Source organism: Simochromis diagramma, unplaced genomic scaffold, assembly GCF_900408965.1.
Source record: "Simochromis diagramma unplaced genomic scaffold, fSimDia1.1 OVJJ01000585.1, whole genome shotgun sequence".
NCBI lineage: Eukaryota > Metazoa > Chordata > Actinopteri > Cichliformes > Cichlidae > Simochromis > Simochromis diagramma.
Window position 1 is genome coordinate 4,763,740 of NW_024387398.1, and position 19,113 is coordinate 4,782,852.

At 37.5% G+C, this 19,113-nt stretch overlaps 1 protein-coding gene across 1 annotated transcript; it reads left to right on the forward strand.

Moving 5' to 3' along the window:
- Window positions 1–9,354: 9,354 nt before the first annotated feature.
- aga (aspartylglucosaminidase) lies at window positions 9,355–19,057 on the forward strand. Its single transcript, XM_040010374.1, has 9 exons — window positions 9,355–9,632; window positions 12,260–12,413; window positions 13,634–13,746; window positions 14,316–14,428; window positions 15,528–15,636; window positions 16,077–16,152; window positions 16,302–16,409; window positions 17,866–17,999; window positions 18,863–19,057. Exons 1-9 carry the CDS (start codon window positions 9,506–9,508, stop codon window positions 18,961–18,963), a joined length of 1,035 nt encoding a protein of 344 aa, XP_039866308.1. The 5' UTR covers window positions 9,355–9,505; the 3' UTR covers window positions 18,964–19,057.
- Window positions 19,058–19,113: the final 56 nt, after the last annotated feature.

Sequence of the window (19,113 nt, forward strand, 5' to 3'; positions counted from 1 at the left end):
TATGGTTTCGGACATTGACTTTTGTACTCCGAGGATTAAAAATCGTTGATTTTCAGTAGCTGTTTCGGCTAATTTTCTTCATTTGTTTGAAATTTGCATTTATGTAGTCATGTAGGTTCAGCTTTATTTTTAATAAATGTTAGTTTTTTATGACAAAAAATTAAAAAGAAAATGTAAAAACTATGCGTGTTTACAATAGTATATACAATATATGTAGTATATGCCATATGCAACTAAAATACTGTATATTAATGATTTAATTAAACATTTTAATTATGAATTTATACGCTTTATTATTATTGTTATCATTATTTATTTATTTTTTGTCCACATTTCATTCAGAGGTTATAAGTAGCAGTAATCCCAACAGTTGTTCAAAGCATAGCAGGTGGTCACCAAACTTAACAAAGAGGGTATGTGTCAAATAAATTTGCAGCTAGCTTAGCTGGGTAATTGGAATTTCTTGGCTATGCTTTAAGGTGCAAAAGCTGGATAAACCTCCTAACTTTTTTTGTAACTTAATGAAAAAAAAACTTTTATGGCAGAAGTATTTTAACTGATGTTGGATGAGAGACTTAGGTTGTGTTTTCTCTGAAGACAGATCTGTTCAAAGGAATAGCCCATCCTGTGTCCTGTGCCAGCCGTGGAATATATATATATTTGTTTTTGTGTTTGGCAGCTGGTATCGCAGCTTACCTTACTGGCATTTTACCCCATTTTAGCCCTTTGAAAGACAACTTATCTTTAACAAAACTGGCAATTCTACGATCAGAACTTTTCCATTGGCAACTGTGTTACAAAGGCAGGGTTTTGGACAAATCTTCAAAGCGTTTGTTCAGGACACCCTAAAAAAGAACTTGTAACCTAAGCTGTCATTCATGACGAAGAAAAACAAACAACCTTTATTTCAGTCGGCTTCTTTTGTTTGGCATTGTATGAGTTACAGGATGAAAAAAAATAGTTTATTCTTGTTTTTCTAGAAAATCTGACAAGAATAATTTAACTGGGATGATAATCCCTCAAGTGAACATGGTTACTGGGCATTCTTCAGAATCAACATATCCAATAAGGATATGCACATTTAAAGGGCACCACTTTATTACAGATAGCACTTTGCTATCTTTGATTTACAGATACCAATTTTTTGATAATCTAACCAGTCTGCTTCATCTCTGGTCTTAGAGATGACGGTCGCAACCCCCTGAGTGACCGTGGCTCAGGGGGGTTGGGAAGCGTATCTGTAACCGGAAGGTCACCGGTTTGATCCCTGGGCTCTCTGTCCTGGTCATTGTGTCCTTGGGCAAGACACCTTACCCTACTGCCTACTGGTGTTGGCCAGAGGGGCCGATGGTGCAATATGGCAGCCTCGCCTCTGTCAGTCTGCCCCAGGGCAGCTGTGGCCACAACCGTAGCTTGCCTCCACCAGTGTGTGAATGTGAGAGTGAATGAATAATGGCATTGTAAAGCACTTTGGGTGCCTTGAAAAGCGCTATATAAATCCAATCCATTATTAAAATACAGCCTAAAGGAATCTATATTTTTTGCTATTTCATGAGACGCTGCAGCACAGAGATTCAAAATTTATGTTTTGGTCAATAATTAACTATTTCTTTTACATGTCTTGCCGACCAGAAAACTGTTTATGAAACAGAAAGTGGAGTTTTGTAAAATATTAGGAACACTTTTCAATTCAATACAGTCCTATAAACAGCAACCATGCACTAAATTCTTAGATAATGAAGTGGAATCATCACCATTTTATCCCTGTCAAAAACTGAAAGGTGTTTCATGAAAGTAAAATTTATAGCAAAATGTACTGTATTTGATATTGCCTTCAAATCAGTATCACCTGCGCTCTATTTTAAAACACCTTCTGCATATCACTAATAAAGACTGTCAGCAACTGTCGGTTATAGCAGATGTGGTTCGTCATGCGTTACAACACTGCAGTGTCTTGGTTATAGATATATGCAGCTTTTAAGATTGCACTTACCTATTCTGACATAGTTTATGCCCTCTGAGACTGTTATAAAGAACATTAAGAAACAAGTTGAAAAGACATAGGTGATTGATGAAGTTATTAGTCAAAAGAGATTCTTATAGGTACTGTTGTTTAATTTGGATCAATAACACAGGTGGAAGTAATAATACTCTTTCTCTCTTATCCATTTTCTCTCCATAAGATTCCTGTCAAATCACACTAGGACTTCTGATTGTTTAAGGAAAACCAATGAATAAAATATAAGTGAAAATTGTATTTTTCATATGAATAATGTAAAAGAGGGCATGCTGTTGGCGTCCACGTCTCAAGGTTAGACTACATTGTTAGTTTCTTCGCCTGGCCCATGCTTTGTTCTTGTTTGATTCAAAATGAGAGGATCCAATTCTATCAAGTTTGCTGTTTTGAGGGACACTTTGCCTCCTCTGCAGGGATATGTTATTCAAGGAACTTCAAAGAAAATCCCAGCATGAGGCACGTAGTGTCAAAGTAGTGCCATATGGTATGACTTGAAGAGTATGCCAAAACTTCTCACCACAGACAGTTTCCTTCACTCTGTCACAATCAAATGCTTCTTACCAGGAGGTAAATTGATGAAGAAGAGGAAAAAACTAATGGAACACTAGGATAGATTTATATGCTAAAATGACTGAAGATAATACTCATCTGATGACTTAATGCCAAGCGTATTCTCCAAGGGAATTTTAGTTTGATGAGTGACTTGTAATGAAAATCCAAAGGTTTACATTCATCATTTGGTTTTTCTGCAATAGGCCAATAATGTCTCCATTGAGCAGCAGGCATGAGTGAGCTGTGTGAAACAATCTTTTCATTGATTTTTATGAACAGTATCGTCCAGGGATTACAAGGATTTTACAATCTTACATGAGAGTTTTTTTTCTGTAATACAAAAAATGTGTGTGTTTCAGTACTTTCAGAACAATATGTTTATGTTCTAGCAAGATGATTTATGTCTGTCTTAGGCAAAATCAAAAACACTAACAGCGAGGCACGACATTGACTGTGGAAGAACAGTAAATGTTTTTCTCAACAATTACATATTTGTTCATTTTTTTAGGGATTGGGTGAATGTCCTGGTCATTGTGTCCTTGGGCAAGACACTTTACCCTACCTCCTACTGGTGTTGGCCAGAGGGGCCGATGGCGCGACATGGCAGCCTCGCTTCTGTCAGTCTGCCCAAGGGCAGCTGTGGCTACAACTGTAGCTTGCCTCCACCAGTGTGTGAATGAATAGTGGTATTGTAAAGCGCTTTGGGTGCCTTGAAAAGCGCTATATAAATCCAATTCATTATTATTATTATTTTGTTTTGGGAAAAAAAAGTTTTAAAAAGTGCAGGCTTAGAGTGTATTTCATGTCTGAAAGACCGAGTGCATGCTTTGAAGCATCCAACCACTGAACCGCAAAACAGCTACAGTGGATTCTGAAGTATTCACACGTTGATGTTTTATGCCCACTGTTTTGGTCTTGATTTAATTTTACATTCACAGAATGCCTATTTTTCCCATCAGTCCATACTTAAATCAAACATACATACATCAAAGTGAAAATACAAACAAGGTTGGCAAATTGATTGAAAGAAACTAGGTTATGCTAGGTGCCTTAGTTCAACTTCCATTGTTTTCATTCAAATTCTGTTGTTTTCATTCAAATTTCATTGTTTTGATTCAAATTTTGTTCTGTTCATTGTAATTCCGTTGTTTTCATTCAAATTCTATTCATTTCATTCTAATTCCATTCTTTTTAGTGAAATTCCGTTGTTTTCATTCAAATGCTTTTGTTTTCATTCTAATTCTACTCTTTTTCTTCAAATTCTATTGTTTGTTTTAGAATTCTGTTGCTTTCATTCAAACTCTGTTCTATACATTCTAATTCCGTTGTTTTTGTTCAAATTCTGTTGTTTTCATTCAAATTCCGTCATTTTCATTTTAATTCTGTGTTTTTCATTCTAATTCTGTTGTTTGTTTTAAACTTCCATTGTTTTCATTCAAATTCCGTTGTTTTTGATCAAATTCTGTTGTTTTCATTCAAATTCTGTTCTTTTCATTCTATTTCCATTGTTTTCATTCAAATTCTGGTCTGTTCATTCCAATTCCGTTGTTTTCATTCAAATTCTAGTCATTTCATTCTAATTCCGTTCATTTCATTGAGATTCTGTTGTTTTCATTCAAATGCTGTTGTTTTCATTCTAATTCTACTCTTTTTTTTAAAATTCTATTGTTTGTTTTAGAATTCTGTTGCTTTCATTCAAACTCTGTTCTGTACATTCTAATTCCGTTGTTTTCATTCTAATTCCGTTGTTTTCATTCAAATTTTGTTGTTTGTTTTAAAATTCCATTGTTTTCATTCAAATTCCGTTGTTTTTGATCAAATTCTGTTGTTTTCATTCAAATTCTGTTGCTTTCATTCAAACTCTGTTCTGTACATTCTAATTCCGTTGTTTTCATTCAAATTCCGTTGTTTGTTTTCAAATTCCGTTGTTTTCATTCTAATTCCGTTGTTTTCATTCAAATTCTGTTGTTTGTTTTAAACTTCCATTGTTTTCATTCAAATTCTGTTGTTTTCATTCAAATTCTGTTGTTTTCATTCAAATTCTGTTCTTTTCATTCTATTTCCATTGTTTTCATTCAAATTCTGGTCTGTTCATTCCAATTCCGTTGTTTTCATTCAAATTCTAGTCATTTCATTCTAATTCCGTTCATTTCATTGAGATTCTGTTGTTTTCATTCAAATGCTGTTGTTTTCATTCTAATTCTACTCTTTTTTTTAAATTCTATTGTTTGTTTTAGAATTCTGTTGCTTTCATTCAAACTCTGTTCTGTACATTCTAATTCCGTTGTTTTCATTCAAATTCCGTTGTTTGTTTTCAAATTCCGTTGTTTTCGTTCAAATTCTGTTGTTTTCATTCTATTTCCATTGTTTTCATTCAAATTCTGGTCTGCTCATTCCAATTCAGTTGTTTTCATTCAAATTCTAGTCATTTCATTCTAATTCCGTTCATTTCATTGAGATTCTGTTGTTTTCATTCAATTGCTGTTGTTTTCATTCTAATTCCACTCTTTTTATTCAAATTCTATTGTTTGTTTTAGAATTCTGTTTCCTTCATTCAAACTCTGTTCTATACATTCTAATTCTGTTGTTTTCATTCAAATTCCGTTGTTTTCATTCTAATTCTGTTGTTTGTTTTAAGTTTTGGGTGATTAGATGCTACCAGTAGAGCTGTTATAAATGCTAGCACTGATTCTAAAAATGTCCAGAACTCCAAAGCTCTCACCATAAAGTCCACAACATGTAATTCATATGATTTGCATAGTCATTGAATCATTCAGTATCCCCAGTTCCCTAGGACACTTAGACAGGGGTCACATTAAAATAAAAACATAAAAAGGCTAGGCAGCGCCTGTATCACCTACGACAACTGAGGAAGTTCAGGGTCTCTCCAAAGATCCTCAGGATTTTCTATACAGGCGCTGTGGAGAGCATCCTCACAGAGAACATGACATCGTGGTTTGGGAACAGCTGTGTGAAGGACCAAAAAGCTCTCCAGAGAGTGATCCGTACAGCAGAACGCTGCTGCAGGATTGCTCTCCCCCCGCTTCAGGACACCTACACCAGGAGACGCCGGACTAGAGCAGCGAAGATACTGAAGGACCCGTCCCATCCTGGCAACAAACTGTTCCAACTTCTGCAATCTGGTAGAAGGTTCCGCATCATCCGGGCAAGGACAGAGAGACTCAAGAGGAGCTTCTATCCCCAAGCCATCCGTGCCCTAAACACACACACCCGCCCTCTCACATCATCTATAATTGACTGAGACAGGACTCTTCCAGACACTAAACCAAGGCACAATGTACATTTCAACTCCTTTAATTTTAAATATGTTTATATTGTCTATCCTGTAAAATAGTCAGATGTCTATTCATATTAATGTACAGAATTCACCTGCTTGCTGCTACTACTGCACATTCACCCAATGTATACTACATATATATATATATATATATATATATATATATATATATATATATATATATATATATATATATATATAATGTTCTTCCTCTACACCCCCCCCCCCCAATTTTTTTGCACATGTCGAGGAGCGTGTCAGGCTATATTTCACTGTGTGTTATACTTGTATAACTATGCATGTGACAAATAAAGAACCTTGAACCTTGAACCTTGAACCTTGAAAAATGATAATGCTTTATCATATGATAAAAGTGATCACTCAGAAAACCTTTGCTTTAACATTCAGTGACTCTTCACTTTAAAGTGACAAATGGATATAAACCATTGCAGTAACCCATTGCAGTGTTTTGTGTGTATTTTAAATTTTTTTGAAAATTATTATTCTTTTTTAATCTATTTATTTTTTCGTTTCAAAGTTCAGTACTTTGTCAGCACCCCTTTTGGAAGGATAAGGTTTGAGTATCCTTTGGAAAGTCTTTCCACACCTGGATTTGGGAAGTTTATCTATTCTTTCAGGCTGATCCTTTCAAGCTCTGTCAGAGTGGACAGGATACATCCATGAACTGGCATCTCTGGGGCTCCCGACAGAATATTCTATATGATATGAGTCTGGGAGTACTCGGCCACTAAAGGTCTTTTTCTGAATCCCTCCATCTGTTCTGATGAGTCTCCCTGTCTCCACTGAATCAGCTCCATTGAATTAGGCTGTCACCACCATGTTTCACGATAGTATTATTATTCAGCTGATGAGCAGTGCCTATTGCTGGAGGATGTTGCTGGACTTTTTAACCATATTATCTTTTGTCATCCTCATTTTTGTACATGCTCCTTAAAATGTTGTTTGGCAAGCTCCGAGTTCCCGAATCCAATATACCCATAGAGTAGTTCCCGTGTAGTCACTTTATATTCAGACAGCAGGAACTTTTCAAAGTTCTTATAACTAATAAAGGAAGTCACCTCTTTTTTATGTGTCTGCACTAGAGAATATATAACTAGGCTGAAATAAAGCACAGAGGCACTAATCAAGGCAGCACAGGAACAAGTACAAGATCAACATAGGTTGAGGTCCATCACACCATTCAAGACCCTATATGCAGGCTGTGTAGAGATGTGCCTGAGGTACCTGATGGTACCAGGCAAGCCATACATGGGATGCCATAATGTCTGGCATAGTAAACAGGAGCATCTCTGCCAAGTATGGCCTGGAGACCCAAGGTCAAAATGGGATACAATCATGAATGATGAAGCTAAAATCCTGCGGCACTTCCAGATAAAGGTGGATAAATTTGTGATCGCTAACCAACTATATACTACTACTAATAATAATGATAATACTAATGGATTGCATTTATGTAGCGCTTTTTGAGACTCTCAAAGCACTTTACAATTCCACTATTTATTCACTCTCACATTCACACACTGGTGGAGGCAAGCTACAGTTGTAGCCACAGCTGCCCTTGGGCAGACTGTCATATCACCCCATTGGCCCCTCTGGCCAACACCAGTAGGCAGCAGGTGAAGTGTCTTGCCCAAGGACACAACGACCGAGACTGTCCGAGCCGGGGCTCGAACCGGCAAGGACTGAGAGAAGAGCAACAGAAGATGTGGAAGGTAAAGGCAACAGTGGTCCCTGTAGTAACTGTAACACTTGGGTATGTGACCCCCAAACTGGACCAATGGCTCCAGCAGATTTCAGAAATGACATCTTTGATCTCTGTCCAGATGAGGGCAGTTCTAGAAACAGATACGTTGCTGCATAGGACCCTCAAGTTCCTGAGCTTGAAGGACAAACAAAGACTGCCCACAGGGTGAGTCAAGTACATATATGATTAACTTTTTAACACCATAATGATATGCCTCAAAGCAAGAACGTCCTAGATTCGAATTCACCAGCCAGCTCTCAGCTTTCTCCCCAGTTTATGTGTGTTCTCTCCAGGTACTCCCACTTCCTCCAACAGTGCAAAGACAAGCATTTTAGGTTAATTAGTGATTCAAAATTGGCAGTAGGTCAGAATGTGAGCATGAATGCTTGTCTGTCTCTCTGTGTCAGCTCTGCAATTTGCAACCCTTTCAGGATGTACCCCGCCTCTCACCCTAGGACAGATGACAGCTGAGATAAGCTTCAGCCCCATGAAAAAAAGTTCTTGATAGTGTGCTGTTGATATGGCTGATGTTCCTGGAGGTTCTCAAATCTCTCGTTTTTATCCATTTGTAATTACAGGTCTACAACAATAGCAAGACTGTAAAAAAAAAAAGGTCTGGACACTTTCTGGACATTTTTATTAGTCTTGTAGTTGAGCTGACTTGATGTCGTTGGCATTTTATGTTGTAATACTTAGTGTGTACAGCTTCTTATTTTGTATAACTTCAGTTATTTCCTCTCCTGACAGGAGAGGTGTAATGAGAGCAGAGCCTGCAATGAAAGTGTCACCAGATTGCATATCTTCAGCCACACAATCTTGTTAGTTTTTTAGGGTATAATACTGAGATCAATAGTATGATGGCAACAAGCATCAAATTGAACCCCAAGAGACAGCTTTTCTGCATGTGTGGAAAAAACTGTACATGGGCAGATGCAGCAGCTTGATAAAGATAACAGAAGGCTATCTAACACCAACAATGAGCAAACTGAGAGACAACCATAGAAGTCCTGCAACAAATGTATATTGTATACCCTGCGTCTAACAAACTGAATATGTGTCAAGATAACTGCAGCAACACAGCAGGCAAAGCTGAAAATAGCCTGAGAAAATAGCCAGCAACAAGGGGAGCTCTATGGGGCAGCTTTGTCAACTTGCTGAAATTTGCCAAGCACAAACAGACTGTCCTGAGATTAAACCTTCTAACACAAACAACAACAATGGCTGAAAGAACAAGCAACAAATACTTAGACACACTCTTCAAGCGGTCAAGTCTGAACGCACTGGTGCAAGTAATGAGTAGAGCCAATAAAAAGGTCAGGTGGCTGCAAGAATACAACTGGATGTTATTAGTCTAGCAAATTAGCACGATAGCAGGCGTTAGCTTTCCTCACATACAAAGTTAATCAGTCTGAATCAATATTGTGCTAGTAAGCAGCACATTAGCTTGTTAAATATTAGAAAACTGTAAATTTACAACAGTACTTTCCAAACTATTTCCTATACGCTGGTTCTAACAAGTGAAAGCTGTCGCAAAAGAGGTTTACAAGTTCTCTTTCATGTTTCAAGCCAATATTATTTCTATAGTTAATATTTGTCCCCCTTCGAAGTATTTAAATAAAAAAAGACAAAAAATAAAATTATTCATAAGATATCACAGTTCACGTGAGCTTTTCATGACTGTTCCTTTAATGGAAAAAACCCACCCACTCAGCATGTGACCCAACAAGGAAGTTTAAATGCGAGATTAATTGAACACACGAGTTGTGTTTTTCAAGCAGCTCTTGTGTGTTTGTTTTTCTAACGTCTTATGGGGCTGTAAATGGTAACCGCGCGAATATAGCAATGAAGTGATAAAAGTGTTGTAATAATATCCATGCATCGACAGGACAAAATGTTTACATTTCTACTGATTTGCACTTTAACGTCGCTTTTAACGCTTGGACATGCATCGCTACCTCTTGTGATCAATACTTGGCCATTCAAGAATGCAGCGGCTGCAGGTAGGCCAATCTTTTACACGACTATGAATTGTGTTAGACAAAAAAAGAAAGATTCATTCAGGCTGGAGCCCAGTCACGTGACACTGTGGTCTAAAATTGCAGTTAAACAGAATCCACACACACCAAAATAAAAAATAAAATATATATATATATATATATATATATATATATATATACTGATCGATTGTTTTCTGGCTGAGCTTTAACAATCAGTGGGCGATTTGTCACGAGGGGTTTTGCAGCCCACTGAATTTATACCACTGTTGCGCTCTGTATTATACTTCCGCTTTCAAATTGAGATCCAACTTGTAAGTGTCCTAACGTATAATTTACATACTAGTGTATATCCATGCTGTTGTATTGTTTGGTCTGTTATACTGTTGGCAAACTGATATACTTAATCATGTTGAGAAAAGTAAGAAAAGGTAAGGTGGGTAGATGGTGTTTATATGAATAACAGATGATAAATATGAGCTATTAAATATTCATCTACGGCGAAATGTGTTCATATGTATGATTAAGGGGCCACGTCAACTGTCTAATTATTTAAAAAAATAAATAATTAGATAAAAATAAGCCTACTACTACACTCATTAGCCAGCTGCCAACCCCATTCAGTTCATAATGCCATACTTGCAAGTTCCTTAATACAGTAAACTTAACTTCATAAGTTAATGTGTCAAATGATGTAATGCTATATTGATAGTGTAAACATCACTCTTTGGAAATATTCAATATTTAGTAAATCAGATCTTGTCCTGAAATTTAAATAATATAAAATAGCCTATTAGTACGGTTGCAAAGCGACATGATGCATAATATCTATTATCGATTGGAACCTTCAGGGATACCAGATGTACTTGTGCACCAGTTTTGGTTGCTCAACTCCTGATCACTTAAAGGAGAAGTTTGTGAGCAAACAGACAGAAAGAGAGAGAGAGAGAGTTTGTGGGTTTTAGTGCAATATTTCACTAAAGTTACAGCTATGTAGGTTTGCAGACAAAAAAATAAAAATAAACAAACAAAACATAAGGTAATTCATGATCCTCAGAATAGAAGGATAAATTGGATTTAGCAGCTGCACTCCTGTTGAGTCTAATATGACAGTTTTCTCAGAGTGTTAGTTTGGTTTTCAGAAATGACACATAAATTATAAATAAAAATAACTTGTCTATAATTCTATTTAGCTGCAGAATTTATTGTTAAAGTCAGTAGAGTCATGTTGTATTAATTAGCAGGCATCGTGGTACTTGGTGACAAACACAGCCATTGGTTCTCAAATGCAAAGGTTTGCTGTTTGCTGTTGCTCTGTAGGACTGTAGGCTTTTCTATGGATACATATTGGTCATCACTTGCAAGAATCATTGTGTTCATTATGATTTTGTTGCATTATAATGCAAGAAAATGCATACAAAATTCTCCAAGAGGAGAACTATTTTTTTTTTTGTTTGTTTGCTGTATTCATGTGGCTCACATGGAGCTTATCCATACAGTATGTAAGGCCATTAGCGGCTTAGATGGGACTGCGAAATGGACAGAACCTGCTAGGCTTCTTAGCTGCCATTGCCACGTCTGCCCATACTCAATTTGATTTCCTTCTGGATGATACATTGGACATGTTCAAATTGAAACTGAAAATATTTCAGCATTGCTTGGGACTTATCCGTCAAGTGGATTTTCACCAGGTGCACAGCTCAAAATGAAAAATGATAGAAATGGTATTCAAAATATTTTGAGCAACAGCTCAGACCTGTAGATGATTAAAGTTAACTAAAAATCTCACTATTTGATAGATGGATGCCCTTTCATTTATCAGATGCATATCACCTCTTTTCCCCAAGGAGGATATGAAAATGAAAAATGTACCCAGCTATCTGTTTTGCGGCGAGATATTTAAAGGTGTAGTCTGTGAGCCACGGCTATTGATCCGCCCATGCAGGCCTCCTTTCCTTTGGGGGCTTACAGAAGCAGATGACAATAGCAGGCTAATCTCTTCCATTCAGCAGCATTTTCTAAAAGAAAAGGATGTAATGCAGAGTTTGATATGAAGAAAAAAAGAATTATATCTCAAGACAAGAGCACTAACTTGAGAATAGAATTTCAAGAGAGATAAGTCATAAATGATAAGAGGGAGAATATGTGTGGTGCTGAACACAATGAATTTAGAAGCAAGCTGGTGGCAGGCTACCAGTTGGTATTTTGATCCCCCCTGGGCACTTGGGGGATCAGTGACCAAATGCTAGTGTGTTTTCTGTTTAATACCTCTGTTTTGTACTGGTCATCTAAGACAAACTTTAGCTCATCGATTTTTAAATTTGACAAGCAGATGCCATCAATTCAGTTCTATACCCTACAACAAAAGATAACCAAACAAAACACTTGTTTGACAAGTGTTTCTGTTAAATTTTGCAGCCAAATGCTACACTGGTTGACTACCAAATGTACAAGATATCTCTCAAGGCTTTGTCAGCAGTGTCTTTGTCAAGATTCTGTCAAACAGATTTGCTAGACAGAGGGATTCCATCCTACCCTTGCAAAATGTGACTGGCAGAGGCTTCCTGTCATGGGGACAGCATTTGTTTCATTGTACAGTATATTGCATGCTGATTGATTCATTGTGTCTGCAGCATGGAGTGCCCTGCAGTCTGGTGGCTCAGTGTTGGATGCAGTGGAGAGAGGCTGTGCCCGCTGTGAAATGGAGCAGTGTGATGGCAGTGTAGGCTATGGCGGGAGCCCAGATGAGTCTGGGGAGACCACGCTGGATGCATTGATCATGAATGGGTAAACCGTGGACATATCCTGTGCTTTTATTATTAGTAAAAATCTAACATGGGGTAAAAAAAAAGCCACTTCTATAACAGCACAGTTAAGCAATAAAGATTGATAATGCAGTTAAAAACTGTTACGTTTTTCTCTAGCTCCTATTTGTCTAGCTTTCCCCCCCAAATCTTATGATTTAATAGTATGTAATGAATGACTGAGCCTAAATGAGTATAGGATTGATTGCATTTTTTAAAACTGGAAATTACATATATTTAAAAGAGAGTTTCTTAGATCTTGACCATGCTAATTAAGCTCCTACAGTTTAGTTAAGGCTTTTACGAGCCTTAACTGGTTCTTTCCTGTAACTTGTTCTTCAATAAAACAGTCTCAGTAGGATCTGAACATTTAACAATTATTATGTCCTAAAATATTACATTTACCCACTCAGAAGTTTTTATGGGAAGTAAATGTAATCTTGCAACAAAACCAAGCGGCAAGCTGTTTGTTATTTCTCTGTGGAACAGTGCTTCTTTTATTTTGCAGGGAAATTGACATTTTTTGGCTACAAAGTCATGAATACATTGCGAGGATAGGATAGTCTCCTCCACACAATCCAATATAGCTGCATAAGAAATCCAGTAGGTATCACCAGCAGATGTATTGTAGCCTCTGAGTGCTGGAATCTAAACCATAAAATTTAATGTAATCCAGCAGACCAGTCTGGCAATAAATATCAGCTCTGCAAAATTGTTGAATTTCTGATACTGTGTCAGGGAGGAGTTAGCTCTGTGGAAATTCTAGAGGCTTTAGTTTCTTTTGATAAATATTAGAAACACATTTCAGTATAATGTAGCCTATTACACTACCACCGCAAAGGGCAGCCCTTAAAAATTAGCTTCCATTCACTCACACTCTCAGAGAAAACAGAAAATTCCAGGCATTTCTCTATTTGGATTTAGCTGAAGAATGGTGTGTTACAGTCACCGCTAAGTAAGCCAGGTGTGTCAGTGCATACATTCCCTTACTGCTGAAAAACATTGTGTTCATCTCTGGGCAACTATTTATGAGGGGTACAGGGGGTTAGCAGTGTGAGGGCAGTGTGTGATGCATGCTCCTATTGTTGGAGCGTGCACTCATTCCTAACACTAGTTTATGACTGATATATATGACTTGCAGATACTGTTTGTGCCCAGTAAACCAGAAATGATGTTTATTTTCTGCGGATTCTCTGTGAGCAGTGATACAATGGAGGTGGGAGCAGTTGCAGACCTGAGAAGAATCAAGAATGCCATTGGAGTTGCAAGAGCTGTGATGGAGCACACTGAACACACATTGCTAGTGGGAGAATCAGGTATTATTATGGTTTACGTCGGCAGGAATTGTTTTCACATCCTTGTTATTTGTTCAATATCATATAGTTTTATTAGAGCCAAAGAATTTCAGACACGGTTTAATCTTTAATCTGTAGACCTCGTGACCTGCAGTAAAAAGTCTTGAGCATAAAGAGAATTCCAAACCACAAGAGTTTTTATTTTTCCTTTTCCACTAAATTAGCACATTGTGAGAACTGCACACTGGTATGCAAGTCATTTAAAGGAATCTGGAGGCCAGTGTTGAATCTTTTTTCTTCCCCAATGTAAAGTATTTTTTAAATCAAATAACATAGTTCATATGTCGATAAATCCTAACAATCCAGCGAATCCTTATTGAACCTTTATTCTTCAGGAAGTAGTAAGGTCACTTGCATTCAGAACATTGGCCCCTTGTCCACCTTCAAAAACCAAGGCGACAAGTTTAAATGAGATGGAATTGCCTCAAGTCCCTCCTTTGTTTGTGACCCTTTGTTTTTTGTTATAACCCAAGGTCAGAGTGGTCCAGAATGTCTAACTTGACCTGAAAGTATTACTTCTCTTTTTATAGCTTCAGTGTTTGCTGAAAACATGGGCTTCATTGCAGAAGACTTGACTACCAACAAATCTGTGAATATTTTCTCAGAGTGGCTGAAGGGCAGCTGCCAACCTAATTATCGAAAGGTGCGTGTGTGTGTGTGTTTTAGGCTGTGTGTTTTTCTCACTTGTGTTGGCTACAGGCGTGCTGCTTCTAAAAGATTGATATTAAACAGGACAATTGACAAGCATACTAAAGTAGCTCATAAAAGAGCCAGCTTTTGTGGTAGAGGTGATGCCCTACAGCAGTGGGTTGTTGCTTTTCTATAGAATGCTCCTGTTAATTTCGCCAATAACTTCCCCATATCTCCAAACTAAATCAGCTGTTATCTGTCTACAGAGTATCCAGTGCTCAACTGATTAAATTTAAACTAGTTATACAGCCCAGTACAAGAAGTGCCTGTTCAAAGTTCATCTTCACAGTAGTGGAGGAATAGATAACACTGATCACTTGCTCTTACCCTAAAGAGTCCTTGGATGTTTTAAAGGGTTTTAAATTCACCTTATTGGAATAGAATATAGCACACTTTGCTTTGTTACTAATGCACAGGTAATTTGAGAACACATTCGAGCTTTGGCATGATGAACAAAGTGTAAAGAAGTAAAGTTGCTTCTGTTACACATTCTGTATTAAAAGACCTTTTTAGTCCACATGTTAAATTTAACCTGCACCCAAAGCACAAATGTTGTTAGGGGTTTTCAAAAGTCACAGGTTTTACAGCTGTTCACCCAACTCAAAGGGATTCCACTTACCTGTAACTTCAAAGGAGCAGACTGAACTTTTCACACCACTCTATACAGTCAGTTGACTCACTCATATCAGCAGACAAGACTCCTTGAGTTAGAGGCAGGGAGCCCTTTCTTAAACTACCCCCATGCTCTGACAGATATCCACATCTTGTTCTCTGTGCTGACACACTATCCAGAAGATTGAGGTGGTCCAAAAGGTTGTCTGTGTCTCACCATGACATGTTTGACTACTGAAAGACAGGGAAGACTCCCTACTGTATGTTATTAAATACCAAACCACTTGGTGACAATAGCGCTGATGGTTTTATGTAATTAAATCATGGCAAATCAGAGTGCTCGCAGATCAGCATGTCTAGCTTGTGTGCCATTACAGTAATTGAGTCTCGGGATAATAGCATTATGCAAACAGTGATGCAGTTTTCTCTTCTGTTGAAAGAATGTCAGTCCAGAGCCTTCCAAATCCTGTGGACCATACAGGCCGAAGACAACGTGGAAACGGAGCAAGAGGGCACGGCATGCTAATATCCATGCCCATGACACCATAGGTAGGTTTTTACCAGCTGACACAGAGTCGGCTTTCCTTAGGCATTTTATAATTTAGTATTTAACTACCTCATTGAAACCAGACAGGTATGAAAATAGGTTTAGTTGTATAATGGGCCACATAAAGAAAGCTTTCTGTAGTTTTTAGAGTTTGAATTTGTATTTCTGTCCAAAAATACTACTCAAAAATAAATATTCCTTATTGCTTCTACATGAATTCCCAGTTTAATGGGTTGGAGCTAGAGTTATATATTACTGATCAGTGTGCTTGGAACTACTGGGATATTTCATGGTGTGTTCAAAAAATTTAATCAGTGTCGACACTAGCTCACACGGGAGCTTGTAATTACTTTGTCTAGCCCCCCCCCCCCCCCTCTTTTTTTTTTTTTAAACCTATGAAGAGGTGGCTGGTGTTTCAGAATCAATTATTTTTTTGCACCAGGGATGATCGCTCTTGATCGTGATGGCCATGCGGCTGCTGGTACATCAACCAATGGATTAACTCACAAGGTTCCAGGGTATGTACATTATAATATATTTTTTTTTATCCATATATAAGATTACATACAGGGTTGTAGCTCAGGGTTAGATCCAGATGCATATTTTTTTGTGTACTTTTTATGAGGCACTCTACTGTGTTTACATGCTCATGTTTCCTGTCCTGCAGTCGTGTCGGGGACTCTCCTATAGTGGGGGCAGGTGCCTACGTAGACAGCTTAGCTGGTGGTGCTGCTGCCACTGGAGATGGAGATGTCATGATGCGCTTTCTACCAAGGTACCTCAACCATTTTATTATTAAATAAATAATAAATAAGCTTTTTGTCTTTTGTGTCAGGAAAAAAAGAATCTACTTAGCAACATAACTCATGTTAGAGGGGTTTATTCTTAAGTGTAACTAAGGGGGTGGGAAGAGATTTACTTTCACTCTATAGATTATTTCAGTAAATCAAAATAGGTGTTATATTTATTCCAGAAAACAATGTGAAGTTACTCTATTGTTGTACTTATAATTCTTTAGGACATCTCGCGTGGTTTGAAACTTCTTTGTGACTTTTTTTCCCAGCTACCGTTTAAATAAAAGGACTGTTGGGTGGCTTTTTCCTTGACAGATTTATTTATTTATTTTTTCAAAGAGAATATCGACATATGGGACATGTGTTGATTTTAAACAGCCAACTTTGGGCTTGAGCCCCAAGCTGCAAGTGCAAAAATAGTATTATAAAGAGTGGAGGTGTGACTATGTTGCCCCAAAACTGTCATTTGTACATTCCACAGCTGAAGTGAGATTTCACTAAAGCGACTGTTTGTTTCCAGGCTGTGAGAATATATTTGTCTCAGAAGGGTTATTTTTTTTAAGCTTTATTTATCTAGGATAGTTTAGCGTGCACACATACTGAGCTGAATCCAGCTTAACATTCAGCTACACGCATGCACAACACAACCTGAAGGGTCCCCATTTTCAATCAGATTATTATTCACTTCCAGGAACTGCTGGGTGGTTAGAGAACCGTGTTACTAGTGAAAGAAAGCCCTTTTCAAAGCCCAGGTTTCTATACCTGGTATGTCTGATTACAACTCTGCCCAGGGACTATGCTGTCAAATTGCAGCAGCACCAGGCCATTTTAGAAACGGTTGCCTTCTGTGTTGGAATCGTTCTTAAACTGCTTATCCATGAATTCTAAATGTTTAAGTGACTATGAGATGATTTCCTATGTTGGATGCACTATATATATATATTTATGTGTTAACACAAACTAATTTTCTTGCGATGCAGTCTGGAAAACAACATGCAGGATTGTACTGTCCTGTCAGAATAATTCACTGAGGAACAAGGCTCTTGGAAATTTTCCATTTAAACCCCCCCCATACTTTCACTGAGGTCAATTATAGAAAATTTGCAGTGTGTCACTCATTGTTTTGTACAATTGACCTAAGGCTAATGGAGTTAATGACACCAGCAGTGTCTGGATGGAGCAAATAATTTAAAAGTAATGGTACATTAATACAAATTCTCCTCATGTTAATTTTTGTACACTTTGTGCATTATGTTCTTGTATACCATAGAGTGAGGCAGGAATCCTTCTTTTTCCCCATTAAGTAATTATTCAGGTTGTTGCATTATTTTATCCCATGTTATGACTTCAAGCGCATCACTGTCATGATCCTGGTTGGAGGCCCTGACAGCACTTGTTAGTTTGCCTCATGTGTGCTCCGTGTAATCCTGCCAACAGCTACTTGGCCGTGGAGTTGATGAGGGCCGGGATGGATCCCTCAGCAGCCTGCAAGTCGGCCATTTCCAGAATCAAGAGGCATTACTCTGAGTTCTTTGGAGCTATCATATGTGCTAACACAACAGGGCATTATGGTGAGTGTTGGAGTTTGCAAATCGTACAGGTCCTTGCCCACAGTACTGGCACAAAAACTGACAAATGTATACATGTTTCTTTAAAGTAATACTCACTTAAAACTTTATCATAAACATGTTTGAGAGGGAGATGATAACAATGCAGTCCTTTGTAAATTAGACCTGAACTGAACAGATACAATTCAAAATTTTAAAGATTAAAAATGTAACCATAATCCAGTGGCTTTAAAACAATATTGCACTGCTATAATATCATTAACAAACAGTAACATTAAGTATGCTGAAAAGCATACTTAATGCATACATACTTTTCAAGCAAATGCTTTCTGGGACTGAGAAATAGCAGCCTTAATGAAGTTCAGGCATTGCTGTAGCAATCTTTTGTACAAGGGTTTAACTAGATCACAGCAACATTAAAGTTAAATGAAGCTGTCTTCACTTCTGTTTCTTTTACCTTTACTCATCAGCTCCAGCAAAATTTGTTCTACCCTAGAAGTTATTTTGTTCTCAGGTCAACCACCACAAAGTCTGAAATTAGAGTGTCAGCCAAAGCGGCACACCCTTCATCTCTTCTTGTTCAAATAAGACAACCTTTTCATCTTTAAGTAATGTATCCATTTACCCTACATCCACAATGTTTTCGTTACCACCTGCTTCTTACTTTGGCACCAGAGAAAATGAGGTCTGAATGTAATGAGACACCTGGATAAACAGATGTTAACAGGTTATAAGAATTCTCATTGTCAGACAGCATATGCATTTAAAAGTCGAATTTCATGTCACAACTAAATGGGGTCTTAATGAGAGAGGGTTATAAAGGTTTGTGTTCCTGCAGTACTTCAATTTCTCCTTCATCTCTGCAGGTGCAGCTTGTAACAAAGTCCCCGGCTTAGACAAGTTCCACTTCATGGTAGCAAACTCCGAGACAAACACACCAGTCCTAAAATCTGTTGATTGCTTTTAAATAATTTATAACTGTATGCATATCTTTAGAATTAATACTATACATGCAAATTTTATGATCATTTATTTGCTAAATAAAATCTGTTTTAACTGTTGATGGTTTTGCATTTTTGGATTTATCTACACGTCTTAATTAAAGGTAAACTCATAA